At 42.0% G+C, this 17,141-nt stretch overlaps 2 protein-coding genes and 1 long non-coding RNA gene across 5 annotated transcripts; 1 reads left to right on the forward strand and 2 right to left on the reverse strand.

Moving 5' to 3' along the window:
- Positions 1-895: 895 nt before the first annotated feature.
- On the reverse strand, positions 896-4,942 carry sdcbp (syndecan binding protein (syntenin)). Of its 2 annotated transcripts, none has more exons than XM_062521179.1 (9): positions 4,359-4,942; positions 3,732-3,813; positions 3,500-3,617; positions 3,296-3,405; positions 2,866-3,027; positions 2,479-2,654; positions 2,148-2,319; positions 1,922-2,013; positions 896-1,818 (listed from the first exon to the last, which is right to left on the reverse strand). In XM_062521179.1, the coding sequence occupies exons 2-9, from the start codon at positions 3,780-3,782 to the stop codon at positions 1,764-1,766; spliced, it is 936 nt and encodes a 311-aa protein (XP_062377163.1). In that variant the 5' UTR covers positions 3,783-3,813; positions 4,359-4,942; the 3' UTR covers positions 896-1,763. The 2 variants fall into 2 exon arrangements, with proteins under 2 accessions (XP_062377163.1, XP_062377162.1); XM_062521178.1 differs by having other exon boundaries at positions 3,732-3,837; positions 4,359-4,941.
- Positions 4,943-4,988: 46 nt separating this feature from the next.
- On the reverse strand, positions 4,989-16,270 carry LOC134066015 (cytochrome P450 7A1). Of its 2 annotated transcripts, none has more exons than XM_062521176.1 (6): positions 16,024-16,270; positions 15,307-15,547; positions 14,357-14,955; positions 12,132-12,250; positions 9,761-9,939; positions 4,989-6,086 (listed from the first exon to the last, which is right to left on the reverse strand). In XM_062521176.1, the coding sequence occupies exons 1-6, from the start codon at positions 16,215-16,217 to the stop codon at positions 5,715-5,717; spliced, it is 1,704 nt and encodes a 567-aa protein (XP_062377160.1). In that variant the 5' UTR covers positions 16,218-16,270; the 3' UTR covers positions 4,989-5,714. The 2 variants fall into 2 exon arrangements, with proteins under 2 accessions (XP_062377160.1, XP_062377161.1); XM_062521177.1 differs by having other exon boundaries at positions 4,990-6,086; positions 15,918-16,082.
- Positions 12,378-16,271, forward strand: LOC134066018 (uncharacterized). The gene is made up of 2 exons (XR_009936355.1): positions 12,378-12,414; positions 14,325-16,271. It is a non-coding gene; the product is annotated as an uncharacterized LOC134066018 (long non-coding RNA).
- The last annotated feature ends 870 nt before the right edge of the window (positions 16,272-17,141 follow it).

Below are 17,141 nucleotides of genomic sequence, written 5' to 3' on the forward strand. Positions count from 1 at the left end.
ACCATTGGGTGTGCATGGTCCTCCAAAACGGTTCAAAAAGGTCTCATATGGGCTCCTCCACACTGTGAAGGCGGACTCATTGAAGAACAAAACATGTTTCACATTGTCCACAGCCCAATATTTGAATTACTGGCCCCAATATTTGGCATTGTGAGTGACCATAGCAGCTAAACCATGAATATGGACCCTGTGGAGCACCTGAGGAATAGTTTTGGTGGCAACAGGAGAGGAAAGGGGCACATTTAGTTCTGCAATTAGTTTGGCTGAAGTGGTTTCATGTTGTCATTTTTTTTAAAATATTATAATCCCGGTTGGTACCCAGACATCTCATACACTGCTTTCTCTTGCATCCACAACTACTCCTGTTGAATGTAATTTGTCTTTCATCCAGCTATTGACAGACCACAAAGACTTAGTGCCCTGGTAACAGATGCAGCAAAGAGACACACACCAACAATTTGTCCTCTGTAGTAGCACATATGTCATGTTGATGCTGTAGCTGAGCTAAATTGTTTTATCATTACTTCAGTGCGCAGAAGATGATGGCCGAAACTAGTTGATTGCAAATCACAAATCAGAAAACTGAAAGATTGCTGTACTATTTCTCTTTGCATCCCCTGTGTTAGACTAGACCAATGAGCATTTCTTAAATGAATTTGCAGTGTATGTAGGGTATCACAGGCGTCTCAGGAGTGCACATGAATACACACAAATTCTCAGATACCACTGAGTGTGAATATTTCACACTTGCAATTGAGCCTTTTCTGTTGAATTTTCTGGTGGGCCCCTCATAGTGATGAAGGTATGAAGGTACCATTATACTTCAGTTGTATGTCTATATAGTAATATTCCATGTAATCAAACTAATGACCACACTGACAAAGATACAGTGATATAAATAGTATCATATTTACAGACTACTAAAGACACACTACAGACTTACACAGCACTGTTTACAATTGAGGACATGTAAGATAACATTATCTTTTATTTAAATTGCACTGAATTAATTTATAAAACAAACACATTATTGAAATATCTTTGGACACAATGTGTTATCTACTCCAGAATGTTTTAGGTGCACATTTGAAGGATAGTCTAGGGGAAAGTTAATGAGCTTTCTAATATCATGTGCTTCCCTTGAATCATCAAGAGAACAAAAGCTAAAACATGTTTAACATATTCCCAACTACAAAATACTCACATATAACTTATGCAAAAAATAAATAATAAACAGAAAAATTCAAGCTCACACATAACTTGCACACATCATGGTTTTAAAAATAATGAACTGCAATATTCTGATATTTGTCACTTCTCCCTGCATAGTTCTAAATTGGCTTCCAAAGTCAATGTATCCTCTTTAATCAATAAACATTACTGAATTTATGGTACCTGGTTTCCATCAGGCTAACCTAACATTTTATAAATGGGCATGTAGTTAATATGAAGCCTGAGTAATATTGCCAACACCATATAAGAACATATGGAATAGATTGTGTACTAAATAAATGGACAAAGAAATAAATAAATAGAAAAACTTAACAATAAGGACTAAAGGAAGATGTTTCAGTAATCACTCTCTCTCTATCTTTATTTTTGTACTCTCAATCTATCTTCTCTCTCTGTCTTGTTCACACAACGTTCACACACACACACTGGTGTCCCATCACGTCTTCTGAATCAAATGTGAGTGTGTGTATGTGTGTGGGCGCCATCTGGTGGAATTGGAACAGCACTGTGTCCATCATCAAAGGCCACCATTAGACCTCTGGGATAGAGTGATCCATGAGAGACTTCACAATACTGGTGGACATCCTGTGTGAAAAAAAGGAAAGAGAGAGAAAAGAATGAATGAGGAAGGCCTTAACATGAGGAGCACTCGGATTCCGTTGCAAAATCCCATAAATGCTTAACGCACCTCTTCATCATGTGCTCATATATGACTAATGGCATCACAGTGACTGTGACAACGCCTCCAGATGAATTCAAGATGTCAGAGACTTGAGAGTCCTAAAGGACAGAGATGGAAAAATGACATCCAGTGGACAACAGTCACTTACAACCAGATATTCAGACACAGAGAGAGAGAGAGAGAGAGAGAGAGAGAGAGAGAGAGAGAGAGAGAGAACCAGACTGTCACTGACCTTGAGGCCAATTACATTTTGTCCATTGATCTCACAAATTTGTTGGTCAGTAAGGAGACCATTTCTCGCCGCAGAGCTGTCTTTCACTATGGCAGTGATACGACCCTTTTTAAATAAAAACCCTAGTTGGCCATTCAGGTCCTTATGAAGGGTAACTGAGCGCTCCAGAGGCCTGTGAAAGGACACAGACACACACACACACACACACACACACACACACACACACACACACACACACATAAATATACCTCTCTATGACAGAAAATATGATTAACCTGTGTGTTGAGTATGCAAACACCTGCGTGTTAGTGTTAGCTTTCCGGGGCTCTACCTGTCTCGAACAGCAAGCGTGATCCTCTCTGCGTTAGCATTCTTTAGAGCTTTGTGAGCTTTGTCGCTGTTCCACCCGGCGCAGGACTCTCCGTTAATCTGCAGCAACTGATCTCCAAAACGCAAACCTGCCAGAGCTGCCGGTGTGTTGGCCTGCACAAGCTGCACAAAAACACCCTGAAATATGCAGACACACATTTACTACCAGTAAAATACACTTACTCATGTACCGCAACACATGGACAGTGAATGGGCATTTGGATTTGTGTGCAGTATGCGTGTGTATGTGCTTTTGCGTGTGCATGTGTGTGACTCAGTGAAGCAATACTAGAGGGATATCACTGTGATGTGCAACTGTCTGTAAGCAGTATGTACATAGCGCACTTACATTATCTATAGCTTTCAGACGGAGGCCAATCTTGCCATCGTTGTCTTTGCACAGCACCACTTCTCTCACACCCTGCCGGATCTCCGCTCGACGGATGCCTACGTCACCTCCTGTTATAGGGGCACTCGCCCACACTGCACCAGATGACATGACACTCACAACCTATGGAACAGAGCACATCCACCATTGGGACACATCCACAATTGGGATAAATGCAGAGACCGAATTTCCCTCAAGGGATAAAAAAAAGTATATATACATCCATACAGTTAAGCAAACACACATACACTCTCTCGCTCTCTCTTTCCCTCTGAGCTACACACACACACACACACACACACACACACACACACACACACACACACACACACACACACACACACACACACAAATTCCACATGTGCATATACTCCACACCTCAGACCCTTACCCCACTAGACTGGTCCGAGGAGGGGAGAGAGAGGACCTGCTGCAAAGCATCTTCACTCAAATTCAAGCCCATAAATTCGTTCAACTCAGGATACAACCTTGGGTAAAGTCCTTTACAACACAAAGGAAATTAGTGTAGGCTATAAGGGCCAGGGGAACATATCATTAATTCAGCTAATAAGTGACATTTTATATAATCACACACCTCCTGGAGCTGTGTCCCCAAACCCAACGGCCTTCTCCTCCTGGGCGGGGCCTGGCTCTGGTAAAGCTATTGCTCTGGAGGGGCTCGCGGAGAGCGCATTTTGCGCCTGCGCAATGTCCTGTAAAACCATCAAAACAGTAAATAAAAATGGTTTGCAATGAGCCCAAGATCTCTGGCGCAGGGATAAAAGCACACTCTAGTGCATTATTTATATCACCGTTAAGACACAAACCTGCATAAATTTATCCACCTTCATGTCCTCGAGTGACGGATACAATGACATCGTCTCGGGTTTCTGACTGAGCTCCGATTACCTGAAGGATACGAGCAACACCGTTCTGCACGGATAAGAGCAGGCATTCAATTTGGACAGACAAAGTCATATATATCTATATACACTTCAAGTAGCCTAGATTACTACACATGAGACGCTAGCCGGATATTATATTGTAAATGTGTATAACAAATGTGCTGGTAAGATCCGCAGATCTGACGTAAGCAAAGCCGCATGCTCCATTGTATTGCTTTACATTGCAGCTGTAACCTTAGAGCAAGAGGGGGCAGGGCATCAGAGATGCAAAAGCATAACTTTATAGTAAATACCATACGATGTGAATAATTGGGCATCCATTCACTACCCGACGTGCAGAATGACACAGAGCGCTTTAATGTGGGATAATTTCATGAAGCCTATGCCTACCATATTATCCTATATTAACCTACCCATTAAGCCTCAACGGCCACAGCTACTCTGTAGCCTGGGAATAACAAACTGGTCTAGAATATCATCTGAGATGCTCAGGCGTAACCTAACGTTACCTGACAAACTGGGCTCTTGGACCTCACCCAACCAACCTACCTTCTTGGCGCAAATGGCAGTTTTGGTACCCTAAAGTCCTTCTGGGGGGTAAACGCAGACACTGCTGTATCTTGGATTTGGTGCAATCGACTTGTCCGGTCCAATTGTTGCTGTGGTGATGGGCCGCGCACCTCAGCGACTTTGTTGTTAAATGTAGAGCACGCGGTGTCAAATGCGGATGGCACTCACTTGCTACAGTGCGCGTGCGCCCTCCATCCATACGAACTGCTGGAGTGATGTCTGTGTTATGCATGTTAATTGTCAAATGATAAACTAAAATGTTTTTCCATATAGAAGACACAATCAGGGCTACGTTCAGGTAGTCTTAGTATTTAACATGTAGTTCATCAGAGTATCTCATGAAATCTCTTTCTCTTTTACGAGTTCCCTCATTAAGCCTTTCTAGGTCTATTCCACATTCCACAGCGCTGTTATGAGTCCGCTGGGATTAGTCTGTGAATGGAAATAGATCCGCCCAGAGAGATCTTGAGCAGAGTTGCCGTTGACAAGAAGTTGTTGAAGCAATAAATAACTAAACAAATGTGTGGAAATCAAATAGTAGAGTACATGGTCTATAGTACCGGCACATTTAAATTTGATTTTCGACAAAATATGAAATAACTAAAAATAGCATATATACTTTTATTCTCTGCAGGCCTAAATGATTTCCATAGTTGAACACACAATGCACACATCAACGCTGATTATACAGGACCCAAAGACATTTTAGCAACACAACATTAGTCTCAAGCTAGTACTGACTTTACCACTTCCTAGCATAAACTCACCCAGAAATGTTTAAACCACCACTGTTTTTGGTTATTTTGAAATATGAAATGTTTAAGTGCAGATATTTCTCGTCCACCCTCCTATATTTTTCACGGTTGGTCCCTCGGACATTTAGACCTAATCTACAGTATCTTCTTGCTCCACAAGAAAAAATCAGCACATATTTATATAAAATTATATACAATTCTCATCTCAACTGAATCCCATATACAGTAGAGAAACACTTTTCAATTCACAATACTTCTGCTTGTAATACATCTGTTGCTTCACAATCACAGAACCAGGCTCTGGGATTCATCCATTACTATTCTAGCATTCAACTCTTCCATGGAGTAATTCCTACATGCACCACAATACAGTGTGTACAGAATAAACAAAACAAAAATCCAAAAACAGGACCAATGACCAATGTGAAATATAACTCAAAAAGTATAAGAATATCAGCTGCATTAAGATAGCATTGCCTAATTTTCAATATCCTCCAATGCTTCCCACTTCTCTTACTGCACACCTTACATGATACTCTTCTACTTCCTCTCTGTCTTTGTCTCAGTATACCTCTTAGTGCTACTCTGTCAATTCAACTGTCTCATCACTATCCCCTTCCCCATGCTGCTCCTTTTTGCATGTGTCGGATGTGCTGGCCCTGGGCCTGACTCTGTAGCGGAGGAGGACGTCTTGTGTGGGCGGCAGGATGCCTAGTCCTGCACGGGTACAGTCTGTGGTCAGTGGAGTATTTGAGTGTCCGAGCTCCAGATCATAGTGCCACAGCACCAGCGCTAGGAAGATCTTGATTTCACATACTGCAAAGAACCTCCCAGGGCATTCACTTACTCCTGAGCCAAAAGGCACCAAGAAATGCTTTAGCCTGCGGCCGTTCTTATAGAAAAGGCTTCTCCTTTGCCCTGCATTGTCCAGGAAGCGATCAAACTGGAACTCCTGCAGGAAAGAGATATACACTTGTGACTAAAGTTGCAATTAACCCTAATCATGACCTTTCCAGTAACAGACAATAGGGGTCCTGGGTATGCTGCTATGTAAACTGAGGCAGTATTTTTTTTTCTGCTCTCTATGAAGAGAGAATGTTTGACGTATACATTTCATATAGTCCTACTTTTGGGGTCACCTGGGAATTTTGAAAAGTGTGTCTTTTAGATAGAAAAGAATGGTGAGAATTAGGTTTTTATTCCCCTTAGACTTAATTATGTTTTACACTCCCCTGCAATCCGCAACTTTTAAGTTCCCTTGCAATATCGCTATAGGCAGGTTATTACAACACAGAGGAACTACGACTGACTGTGATTTCTAAAAACAAAGAGTTGTGTAGTTAAGACATCTTAAAATAAGACATGCTGCTATTCAATTTAGTCAAAATGATTTACGAGAAAGTACTTGGTAAGTCTGGTTTATACTAAAAACAATACACTTGATTGGATAGATTAGATAGATAGATAGGAAGACAACATACTCATGCATATTGTTACAAAGATCAAGAATAACACAATAAAGATACCCCAGATTTTTTGTTGTGTGAGGGCTCAAGGTGTGACCCAGCTGGAAGCCATAACAAAAGCCTCAGTATCTTATTTTGTGATATGTGCGGTTTGTTCATCAGATCGTTCAAGTCATTGCTAAACCAGAAACTATAAGCATAAGATACTATAGATAAGTGTTTTTGCAGTGTAAAAATGGAGACCATGCATGCATTTCTGTCTGTTTCACAGGGTAAACTATGTGACATTAAAAGATTGCCACAGATGTGTGGGTCTGATTACATCAGCACTGGTCACTGTCATGGTAGGCAGGCTATGAAAGGGTTTTCAACACTGGGTGCTAAAACGTCATGCATGCTACCGTATCTTTATATCAACAGAATGTGAGCTGACTAGGGGTGTAACGATACACGACACGAAATGATACACTATATTGGGTTCACAAGAACGAGACAAGACAATATTGTAACACTTTTTTTTAAAAGAAATCTTCAGTGAAGAAATACATTACTGGAAAAAAATGCTTTTTATAGGCTGAAAGTCACAGCAGTTATGCTACAGTGTTTTAGGGGAAACTTTTAGGTGTGGTCTAAATAAAAGGCCAATTCACACCAAAGATTCCCAACGTGACGAGACTGAGTTGCAGCGGTGTGAATTAGAAGTTGCACGTAGTTGCAAGCCGTCACAAGTCGTCGCAAAGCATTAAAAATGTTGAGTCGCAAGGTTTTAGAACGTCGCGGCTCGTCTCGTCGGGAATCTTTGGTCTGAACCCTTTTAAAGGAGCCGCAACAGAGCTGAAATTCCGTATAAACCGGCAACCATTGGAAAACCCTAGGAATCTTTGGAGCTCCTTGGTCTTGGGCCTTGGAGACTCACACCTTCACCTCATCCATGTGTGCGCCCAGTGTACTTAACACATAGCCTAAGAATGAAATAGAGGCTGGATGATTATGGTTATGATAGCAGACGCTTTTGTCCCAAGATGAAAGATGAAAGAGACATTTCTCGGCCTTGACAAAGAGCGAATGCTCGAACAGTCTAGCCCTCACATGTTTTGCATGATCCTGCAGATTATCAGAGAATGGCATCAATAACACAATAACAAACCTGTGAAGCATGTCTCTGAGAAACTTATTTACAAACGACTGAAATACTGATGGAGCATTGGCTAATTGATGGTGATGGCATTGAGACAGGCTCGGCGCCAGGGGGGGGCCATAGGGGTCCAGGCCCCCCCAAACAGGTCTCTGTGCCCCCCCAAACAGAGTGCTCTGTAGTAGATATTTTGCAGTATTTTGCCCCCTCCCCCCGACAGGTGCCCCCCCCCCGTCGATGCTCATAGCCCCCCCACTCGTGGCTCTCTGGCTCCGAGCCTGCATTGAGAGCTCTGTGATCTATACAAGGGTGCAACCCACCGGCCTTCTTCTTGACAAAGATTAAACCTGCTGACACCTGCAATGTGGATGGTGAAATGAAACCTTGAGCTTCATCCACATACTGCATGGTAATCGTCTCCTTGGTGGACAGGGGATAAACTCTAGAACGTGGTAGTGTTACCCCTTGCAAAAGGTCAATGGTGCAGTTCCAAGGGGCAATGAAGTGGTAGGTGTGTGGCCTTCGCTTTACTGAAAGCTCCAGCTGGATCTTGGTATTCAAATGGGATATTGATGTCTCTCCGGACTCTCCATGGATGTAAAGGAACATTGAACCTGTAGACAATGGTCCTGACCAGCTGGAGACCAGACAAGCACCCTGCTGCTAGACCAAGTGATATGAGGGTCATGTTGATGTAGCCATGGTAATCCAAGGACAATGGAATGGATAGGTGAACATAGTCAATGGTGAATTGCAGGACCGGCAGTCTCTCTGTGACCCTGAGCCCAGCGGTCGACCATCAACTGCATTCACCCGCAAAGGAGAGACACATGGAGTACTTGGAATCTTCAAGCTGTTCCGCAATGAAATAGCCAGCAGCACCAGAATCAATCATGGCAGGGCCAGAGTAGTGGTTAGATCCCCATTTCAAAGTGTTGCTGAATAGTTCAGGTATTACCAGTACAGGTATTATATTAGAATATTTTATGAGAAGGGTTTTTTTTTTACTCAACACAGCTGAACGGTCTTGGCTTTTGGAGTACGATGGGTACATGCTGTCCTAAAGTGGCCTCTACACAGTACAAACATAGGCTGTTGCATCTCCGACGCTCCTTCTCCTCAAGTCAGACGTGTCTGACCTATCTCCATCAACTCATAGGCTAGCGGGGTCTGAAGAGATTCACTACTGAAGCACGAGCGGATCCTTGGGAGTCCTCTTCCTGAGGAGATTAACTGGGCACATGGCTAACGCAACCAACTGGTCCAGAATTTGTCAACTCGACAGGCTAATTCAGACTGGATCTCAGGTCTCAGGCCATATCGGTGGACAGTGAGGAGACCATTTTTGGCCGCAAAGGTCCGAGAGTAGTCAGCTACAGAATGATCACCTTTAGCTTCAGTAATAGCTCCCCATCCTCCAGTCCCTTCGCTGGATGCTCAAACAATGCTTTAAAGAGTGCCTTGAATCGGGAAAAGTCTTGAGTGTCTTCTCCCCCTGTACTGTACGCCTAGTTTTCAGTGTATTTAAAGAGGAACTATGCAGGATGGGAGATTTCTTCACGGTTTTCTCATTTTACGCTTCCCCAGCTTTAGTGTGTATATTTTACAACACTACTACACTACAGGCAGATTGTAGTTACTGTAATATGAATACCATATTACAGTAACTGCCCCTGTGTATTAACCTCATAGCTGAAGAAATTACGGTCTTGGTCATCTGTAATTTTTGTTCCCATAAAAATGGCAAGAACGCTTTTGTCATTCCGTTTTTGTCATGACGGGTTAGGGTTCATGTTTTGTGGTTTTATCGTTTATGGTTTTATTTGGGATCCCCATTAGCCTGGTCAGACCAGCTATTCTTCCTGGGGTCCTATCAATCATTCGCTTAGAACATCATAATTTGCATATGAAACATAAACACGCAGCATGACAGTGTCATGTGTTCATGCCATGTGACTCTTACAGTATGCAATGTATTTTGTGCAAGCACTTCCGCAGATGAGATGGATACTGTATGCAGCCTACCGTAGGATTGGGATATATTTCTGGGTCCATATGTATAAGCTGAGGGTACAAGGCGATGTAATCTCCTTTTCGGATGGCAGCAGTGTCTCCCGAGTCCAGAGTGATGGTGGAATCCTCATTAGCAACACGAATCATTATGGAGGCACTGGATAATCTCAGAGCTTCCTCTATGATACTTCCTGTTCGAAAAAAAAAGTTAGATGTTTGTGGCCCTGAAATGTTTTGATGTCATCGGGGGCAGCAACATTCACTGTGGTTTAGCAAAGTTCCATTGGATGCCATGGAGCATCACACTGCTCACTGATTCAATTTATAACTGAGAATGACATAATTAAATCAGGGCTCATATCACTATAACACCAAGATCAGGGTGACATTACTGAATCAAATTTGTCCTGAAAGGACATAGCCTGAAAATACCCATACAAACCTTTGGGATTTGCCCTGCATGTCCGTCTGGCCAAGAGACCATGTTTTGGAATTGTATTTAAAACCTTTGTTTACGAGATAGCTATACTTCTGAAATCATTTGGTAAGAGTACCATTTTAAGTTACACCCCTGCTGGAAGTCATAAGTCAATTAACCCCCACACCATGCCAATGTTAATACCAATGGCTGCATTCCATTAAAATGTATCCTTCCCCACTAGAGGAGACAAGACATTGGACTATGTCTACACTACCAAGGCATACCAAGGCATACAAAGCCATTCCCCTCCACCACCCCATTGACTGTTTCTCAAAGTTACGGTGGGATCCTTCAACGGTGCTATTTGAAGGATGTTACATCATAAAGTCGTGCGTCAGCACTGTTCCAATATCAAGCATCCATCAAAGTCTACCAAATTCTACAAAGGCCGCAGTCCTTCGCTTTGCCGAATGTTCGAGGATGCATGTGTGTGTATCCTTTGCATCCTAAACAAGGTATTTCACTATTATTATGTATTTAAAGGTAAACAATGTCTTATTGTCACTATGTAAAGTGGCCTATATGAAGTATAGGCTCAGGACACTTTGACAACTCTTCTACCGTAATCGTGTAAAGAAAGCCTTTCAAACCTTTTCCAATGACAAGGCTGCCCCTCAACAACCCCCTCCCCCCGGGACAATTACACTACCCTATCCCTTACCAGAAACCTGAATAGATGCACAATTATTAAAATATACAAATCATACAAATAACTGGCATCGGTGACGTCTTTGATATGAAGATTCCTGGAACTACGCTTCTACTATACTTCTATCACAGGTCAAGGTGTAGTTCAAACTAATTTTACGACAGTGTACGGAAACGTTCCGTCTGAACTATGATTTTGGGAAACACTTGTGTTGCTTAAACGATGCAAACGGACTATGTAAGTTGCACCACTATAGTTTAAGCTATCATTTTGGGAAACAGTTGTCTCGTACTTGCATATTCCAACCATGGAAGTTGCTAACATAGTAGCTAACAATGCTGTTGGGAAACGTACCCTTGGCTAGAAAGGACACAGTTAGCCACAACCTATTCCACACTGACACATAACTGACACACCCAGATGATGGTCAGACCAACAATCTGATTTCTTGAGTTCTTTAAACTTTCCCTGAGGTTCCCTTAGGTTACAGACTGACCATACCAGCACACCCATCCTCCCCCGCTTCACACATCTTATGGAATTGAGGGAGATGCACCCTGCCCTAACAGGACAGTCCAAAATCTACTGGCCTATGAGATATATCCTACATGTACGGTTCTTTATCTTGTTCAACCCTCTTGTTGTGTTACGGTCAAACTATTTACTATTTCTATATTATTAAATTAACAATATTTTACTACATGAGGCTCCATGACTTTGCTAACACAGGGCACCTAAACACACAAATGTTGATGATTTTCATTACAATGTGGGTGTTTTATTTTACTTTAGAACACAAAAATGACCGGCCATGAGCAATGAATGGGTAAGAAAATGGTCTGTGTATAAAATTGAGTCTGGCACATATACAATCATATGGACTGTATGTGTACTTTTGTGCGTGTACACACACACACACACACACACACACACACACACACACACACACACACACACTCTGCCTGTTTGCTTCTATGCCAGTCCCCATACAGTTCCTGAATAGTAACTTCCCCTTTCTGACTTGCATGAGCTCAGGTCAATGATAAATAAAAGTAAAATAGTAAATGGAAGTTCAAAACTGGTAATATCCCATAGAATTTAAGTTGATACAAATGTCTATCACAACATTAGATGATAATATATGTGTTAATATGGATTTATAACAAGTTATAATGCAGTGGTCAATTCTGACCTATTATAATAAACATACAGAGCAGCCCTGCCCTGAAGGTGTCATGTGGAATAGCATTTACCTAAGACCACCATTGAGTCCAGCTGTTCTCTTGAGATACTGATTGGTTGATCTGGATCACCTGGTTGCTCCAGCACACGGTCCACCTCTGCACGAGCCTCTCTCAGAGCTTCTGGAGAACTGCACGGTAAACACACCCCAGTGAGATAAGGCAACTCTTTCACAAGAGAGCTGTGTTTATTTCACAAGAACTCAAGTCACCACAGAAATATTCAGACACAGATCAAATACACTCATTGAGTCATTGCAATCATGTTGGGTGTTGCTCCTCACGAAGAATAATGGTACGACTTCCTCTGCAAAATTGTTTACATTTACACAAAGTTTTGTAATGAGAGGTTCTCATCAGGGTGTGATGTCATTTCCATGTTTCTCAAACCTGCCTGAACAAACATACTTTTTGATTGGAACTGTTCACATCCTCTTTTTGTTTTGTGGCATTGTCATCATAACATCTGAAATATATTAGTCAAAGCGCCACAAGTACAGTAATTTCCCAACTATTAGCTTATAGGCTTATACATTGATTTTGCAAAATGTCGTCAGCTATGAGGTTAATAAAAGGGGGCAGTTACTGTAATATGGTATTGGGTCATTCCACGCCAAATCAACCAGAGCCCACGCACTTGCGTCTCAAAAAAATCTGAAAAAAATACCATGTGTGCCTATGTTACCCAGGAGACACTCTGTAAAATGTTTTTGTGCTAAGATCAATACTTTTCAAGTAACAGCCAGTTTTACAGGGGGAGGGGGGTGTCAAATTTGTTCTGCCTCTTTTTTTTGTCAAAGTTCACAAGCTCATTGCTCAAGAACTGGAATCTGTAGGAGGCTCAAATTTTGCAGGCTGGTGCATAAATAGGAATAGTATGCAGTAAAATCACCACGAGTAGTCTGGATGATGCTGCATGGTCATAGCAGTCCCTCAAAGTTGATCAAAATTTTATTGGAGTTTTTGGCTGGGTTCTGTTTAGGCCTTCAGAAGACACATTTTTACTCAACATAGACTCTTGGGTTTTTTTTCTTATTGAGATAAGTAGAAACACTCTCCGAAAAAGCAATGAAGAGAAAAGAAAATCCATCAGGGACTGAACAGCAGACCTCACAAGTTTGAAAAATAAATTTGGATCTCATATTCAGAGCACCTTAACACCTTGTGGGGATATGCAAAGATTTTTTAAATATTTTTTTCCATAATCTGCATTACCTCTTCTTTTTAAAAACACCAATTTGACTTGTCTTATGCAAATCTTTCTTTTTCATTTCCCACCCTGAACAAGGGCAAAATGCACCATAGAGATCTATTGAGAGATTTGTTTTGTATAGAGTAACCACTAGGTGCCACTAAAATCACTGAATCACTGAAATTGCCGGGTGGGGACAAAACATATTGATCTCAATGGTGCATTTTGTCCATGTTTAGGGTGGAAAATGAAAAAGAAAGATTCGCATAAGACAAGTCAAATTGGTGTTTTTAAAAAGAAGAGGTAATGCAGATTAACGAAAAAAATAGTAAAAAAATCTTTGTATATTCCCGCAAGGTGTTAGGGTGCTCTGAATATGAGATCCAAAATTATTTTTCAAACTTGTGAGGTCTGCTGTTCAGTCCCTGATGGATTTTCTATTCTCTTCATTGCTTTTTCGGAAAGTGTTTCTACTGATCTCAATAAGAGAAAAAAAATCAAGAGCCTATGTTGAGTAAAAATATGTCTTCTGTAAGCCTAAACAGAGCCCAGCCAAGAACTCCAATAAAATGTTGATCAACTTTGAGGGACTGCTATGACCATGCAGGATCATCCAGACTACTCGTGGTGATTTTACTGCATACTATTCCTATTTATGCACCAGCCTGCAAAATTTGAGCCTCCTACAGATTCTAGTTCTTGAGCAATGAGCTTGTGAACTTTGACAAAAAAAAGAGGCAGAACAAATTTGACACCCCCCTCCCCCTGTAAAACTGGCTGTTACTTGAAAAGTATTGATCTTAGCACAAAAACATTTTGCAGAGTGTCTCCTGGGTAACATAGGCACACATGGTATTTTTTTCAGATTTTTTTGAGACGCAAGTGCGTGGGCTCTGGTTGATTTGGCGTGGAATGACCCTATTAGTATAGTTTAGTTTCTTTTAACTTGCATAAAACACTGTCCTGAGGCTTATACACAATGCGGCTAATACACAGAAAATTACTGTAAACAGGCTGCACTCCGTGACCACAAACACCTCAGTACCTGAGCATGTGGTAGAGACTCCAGAAGGCAGTGGGGAGAGTGTTGGCCTGCGAAGCCCACAGCATGCACACATGGGTCCGGGCCTTTCCACGCTCATCCAGCTGCATGCTATCAAAGGCATCCATCCTGCGCTTGATGAGGGCAGAGATGCTTTGGTGGCGTTGCAGCCGAACATGGTGGAATTTCTCAGCCAGGGCCTCGCGTGCCAGCCAAGCACGTACACACAGATGGATGGGCAGCCCTGCTGCCATTTTGGGGAAGGCATGGTCAAAAACCAAGAAGTCATGGGCCACCTGGCGCATGCATGGATTAGCCTGGGCAGATCTGTTATCTCCTTTCTCCAACATGCCCACCTCTTGCCCAAAGAGAGTGAGGAACCCTGCCTCAAACATGATACGATAAGAGAAATCCTGGAGCCCCTCCTCCTCCCAGTCTTCACCCTGAGGAAGGTTTTGTCTCAACACAGCCTGCAGGTTACCCAAAATGCTCTCAGTCAACTCTGTGAGTGATGATCCCTGCAGTGTTTGACGAAATAAGGAATGGACTTCTCTGTAACTGCTTGTATATGCAGGTGCTGTAAAGTCAGCATGACCAAAGACCTGAGTCATAGTAAGAGAGAACAGAGAAAGGAAATAGTAAGTCAATCTTGCAAAATTCTGACATTACTATACTGTACAGAACATGTGCAGGCCTGTCTGTTCTGTAAGCCTACTCAGTATGTTGAGAGAGTTTCAGCCAGCTATAGCCTACCTAATTGCTGAAATTGGCCACTGTCCCGTAGTCATTTAATTAGGTAAAAGTTGAGTGGGGAAAGACTTTTTGTCAAGGTGATAATTAACTTGCAGAGGAAATGCAAAAGCAGGCAATGTGATGTTCAGTGAGGATTATTCACGGTCATTTCATTCAGGCTTAAAGGTCTGTGTAACATTTTCAACTCGGCATTAGCCTACCCGCTGAGAGAAGCCGATGGCGAACTTCTGGAAGTCCAAGTTTTTCCCTTGTCGAACAACGGCCGGGAAAGAAAACGGATCTGTAATAAATGTGAAATACTTTCCGGCTATTTTACATGTAAAAGCTTTTCCACACTTCTTCTCTGTCTCCCGTAGAAAAGCCAATGGGTTTCTGCCGTAATCTAATGCGACCCCAAGAAACGGGATCCAGCCTGCTTCTAACGGAGGCTCACCGGGACGCCTGAAGAAATTGAAACAAAAACAGTCCTCTGAATTGTAACAAAAATGCACTGAACTCAAAATGGCAAATGTATTCAGAAGAACTGGTACAATGAAGCGTAAATAATTAGCACGTGAGGAAGAACGTGAAACAGTGCGTCCTCGTTTACAAGGCTACACTTTCAACCTTTCTTTATCAAAATAGACTCGTAGGGATCTACAAGTGCAGTCTTGTTAGTTACATTTAAAGCTATGATAGCTACTGATGACTTCTAAAATCCTTGCAGCTGTGTCATATCACAACCTGAATAGACTACAACAGAGCTACTTTGAAACTTTACACACATTTCGCCAACTTATTAGCTTTTGTAAAACGAAACTCTCGTTCTCACCTTTTCCTGGGCTCAAGAAACAAACAAAAGAGAAATAGGGGCAATAAAATGGTTAAAATCCCAATAAGTAAGGCAGACATGGCTGGGAAACGACATGTAGCCTAACCTGGTCTTCGTCTTCTTGTTTCGTCTCACCGTCTCCTTCACCCTGTGTGTGAGACGGGATGCTCCTCCCTGACAGTAGTCGCGCAGGAGGTCTGTTGCTGTTTCGGGAAATGGGGCTGCAAATGCCAAGACCACAACCACAACCACATATTTTTTCTTGGGAACTTGGTCTGTTGCAAACATTTGCAATAACATCGACCATTGTCTATTCAATTAGGGGTATTATTAAAGGTTTTGAGTGTCAATCAATTTTATAGGCTATAGGCCTACTTTCTGTTTGGTTTATTTCACAAAATGGGGAATTTGACTGGCTTTGGGACAGATCATCCTGATGATGTAACCCTTGTTGACAGAGCAGACGCCCTCCTGCTGCACTGTAGTCTACTGTAACTGGAAGGTGCTCCTGTGAATCCAAGTTCATTTAATTTATTTCAATAAATGGATGAGGCTTTGTGTTGCTTAATGATTGGCACAAAATACAATAGCTATGGCGATTGTGTAGAACGGAAATGATTAATCCATATTCCATTTTGTTTAGACCAGGGGTGTCAAAGACCAGACCCAGGGGGCAAGTCAGGCCTGTCAGCAGGTTTGTTATGGCCCCCCAGATGTTTGGGGTAGGAAAGGAAATTAGATATTCACATCCAGATGTCATCATGTAAGTGAAATATTCAGTTTCTCTATGATGATCCCTAGTCCAGGATCATTTAGTCTCATGTTTCCAATAAATGGATGAGGCTTTGTGATACCCACCATGTCAAAGAGATAAATGTATAAAATCCATTGTACCATGCCTTGCGATTAGCTACAATTATGTTAGGGTGGACACTACGGTTAGAGTGGACAAGACATGCTCTCATCTTTCACACTTCCAATGTCCTAAATGACCACATTCATGTTGTAAACCATCTGAATTACTCATGTTGTCAACCCTCTGCAGGTTTAATTCCCAGGCTTAATGCTGTTAACCAACAGGCCCTAATGCTGGGCAGACATTTACAATTACACTTTGAGTGAAGTTCCATTGTTTCTTTTTTTCTTTTTTTTTTGTGTTGAAAAGGCTGTAAAAGCTCGACTTCTGGGAAGCATAACACATTTGGTCTGACTGGGACATCGCTT

The sequence above is a fragment of the Sardina pilchardus genome, chromosome 19 (assembly GCF_963854185.1).
Source record: "Sardina pilchardus chromosome 19, fSarPil1.1, whole genome shotgun sequence".
NCBI lineage: Eukaryota > Metazoa > Chordata > Actinopteri > Clupeiformes > Clupeidae > Sardina > Sardina pilchardus.

What these genes read in the sequence shown, in the direction of transcription:
- sdcbp (XM_062521179.1), bottom strand. Translation starts at nt 3,782, where the DNA reads ATGTCATTGTATCCGTCACTCGAGGACATGAAGGTGGATAAATTTATG. An exon ending in AGGTGGATAAATTTATGCAG is followed by an intron (nt 3,618 to 3,731) that starts GTTTGTGTCTTA and finishes ATGGTTTTACAG; the next exon opens with GACATTGCGCAGGCGCAAAA. An exon ending in TATGAGCACATGATGAAGAG is followed by an intron (nt 1,819 to 1,921) that starts GTGCGTTAAGCA and finishes TTTTTCACACAG; the next exon opens with GATGTCCACCAGTATTGTGA.
- LOC134066015 (XM_062521176.1), bottom strand. Translation starts at nt 16,217, where the DNA reads ATGTTATTGCAAATGTTTGCAACAGACCAAGTTCCCAAGAAAAAATAT. An exon ending in AACAAGAAGACGAAGACCAG is followed by an intron (nt 15,548 to 16,023) that starts GTTAGGCTACAT and finishes CAATTTCTTCAG; the next exon opens with GCGTCCCGGTGAGCCTCCGT. An exon ending in CCATCGGCTTCTCTCAGCGG is followed by an intron (nt 14,956 to 15,306) that starts GTAGGCTAATGC and finishes ACTATGACTCAG; the next exon opens with GTCTTTGGTCATGCTGACTT.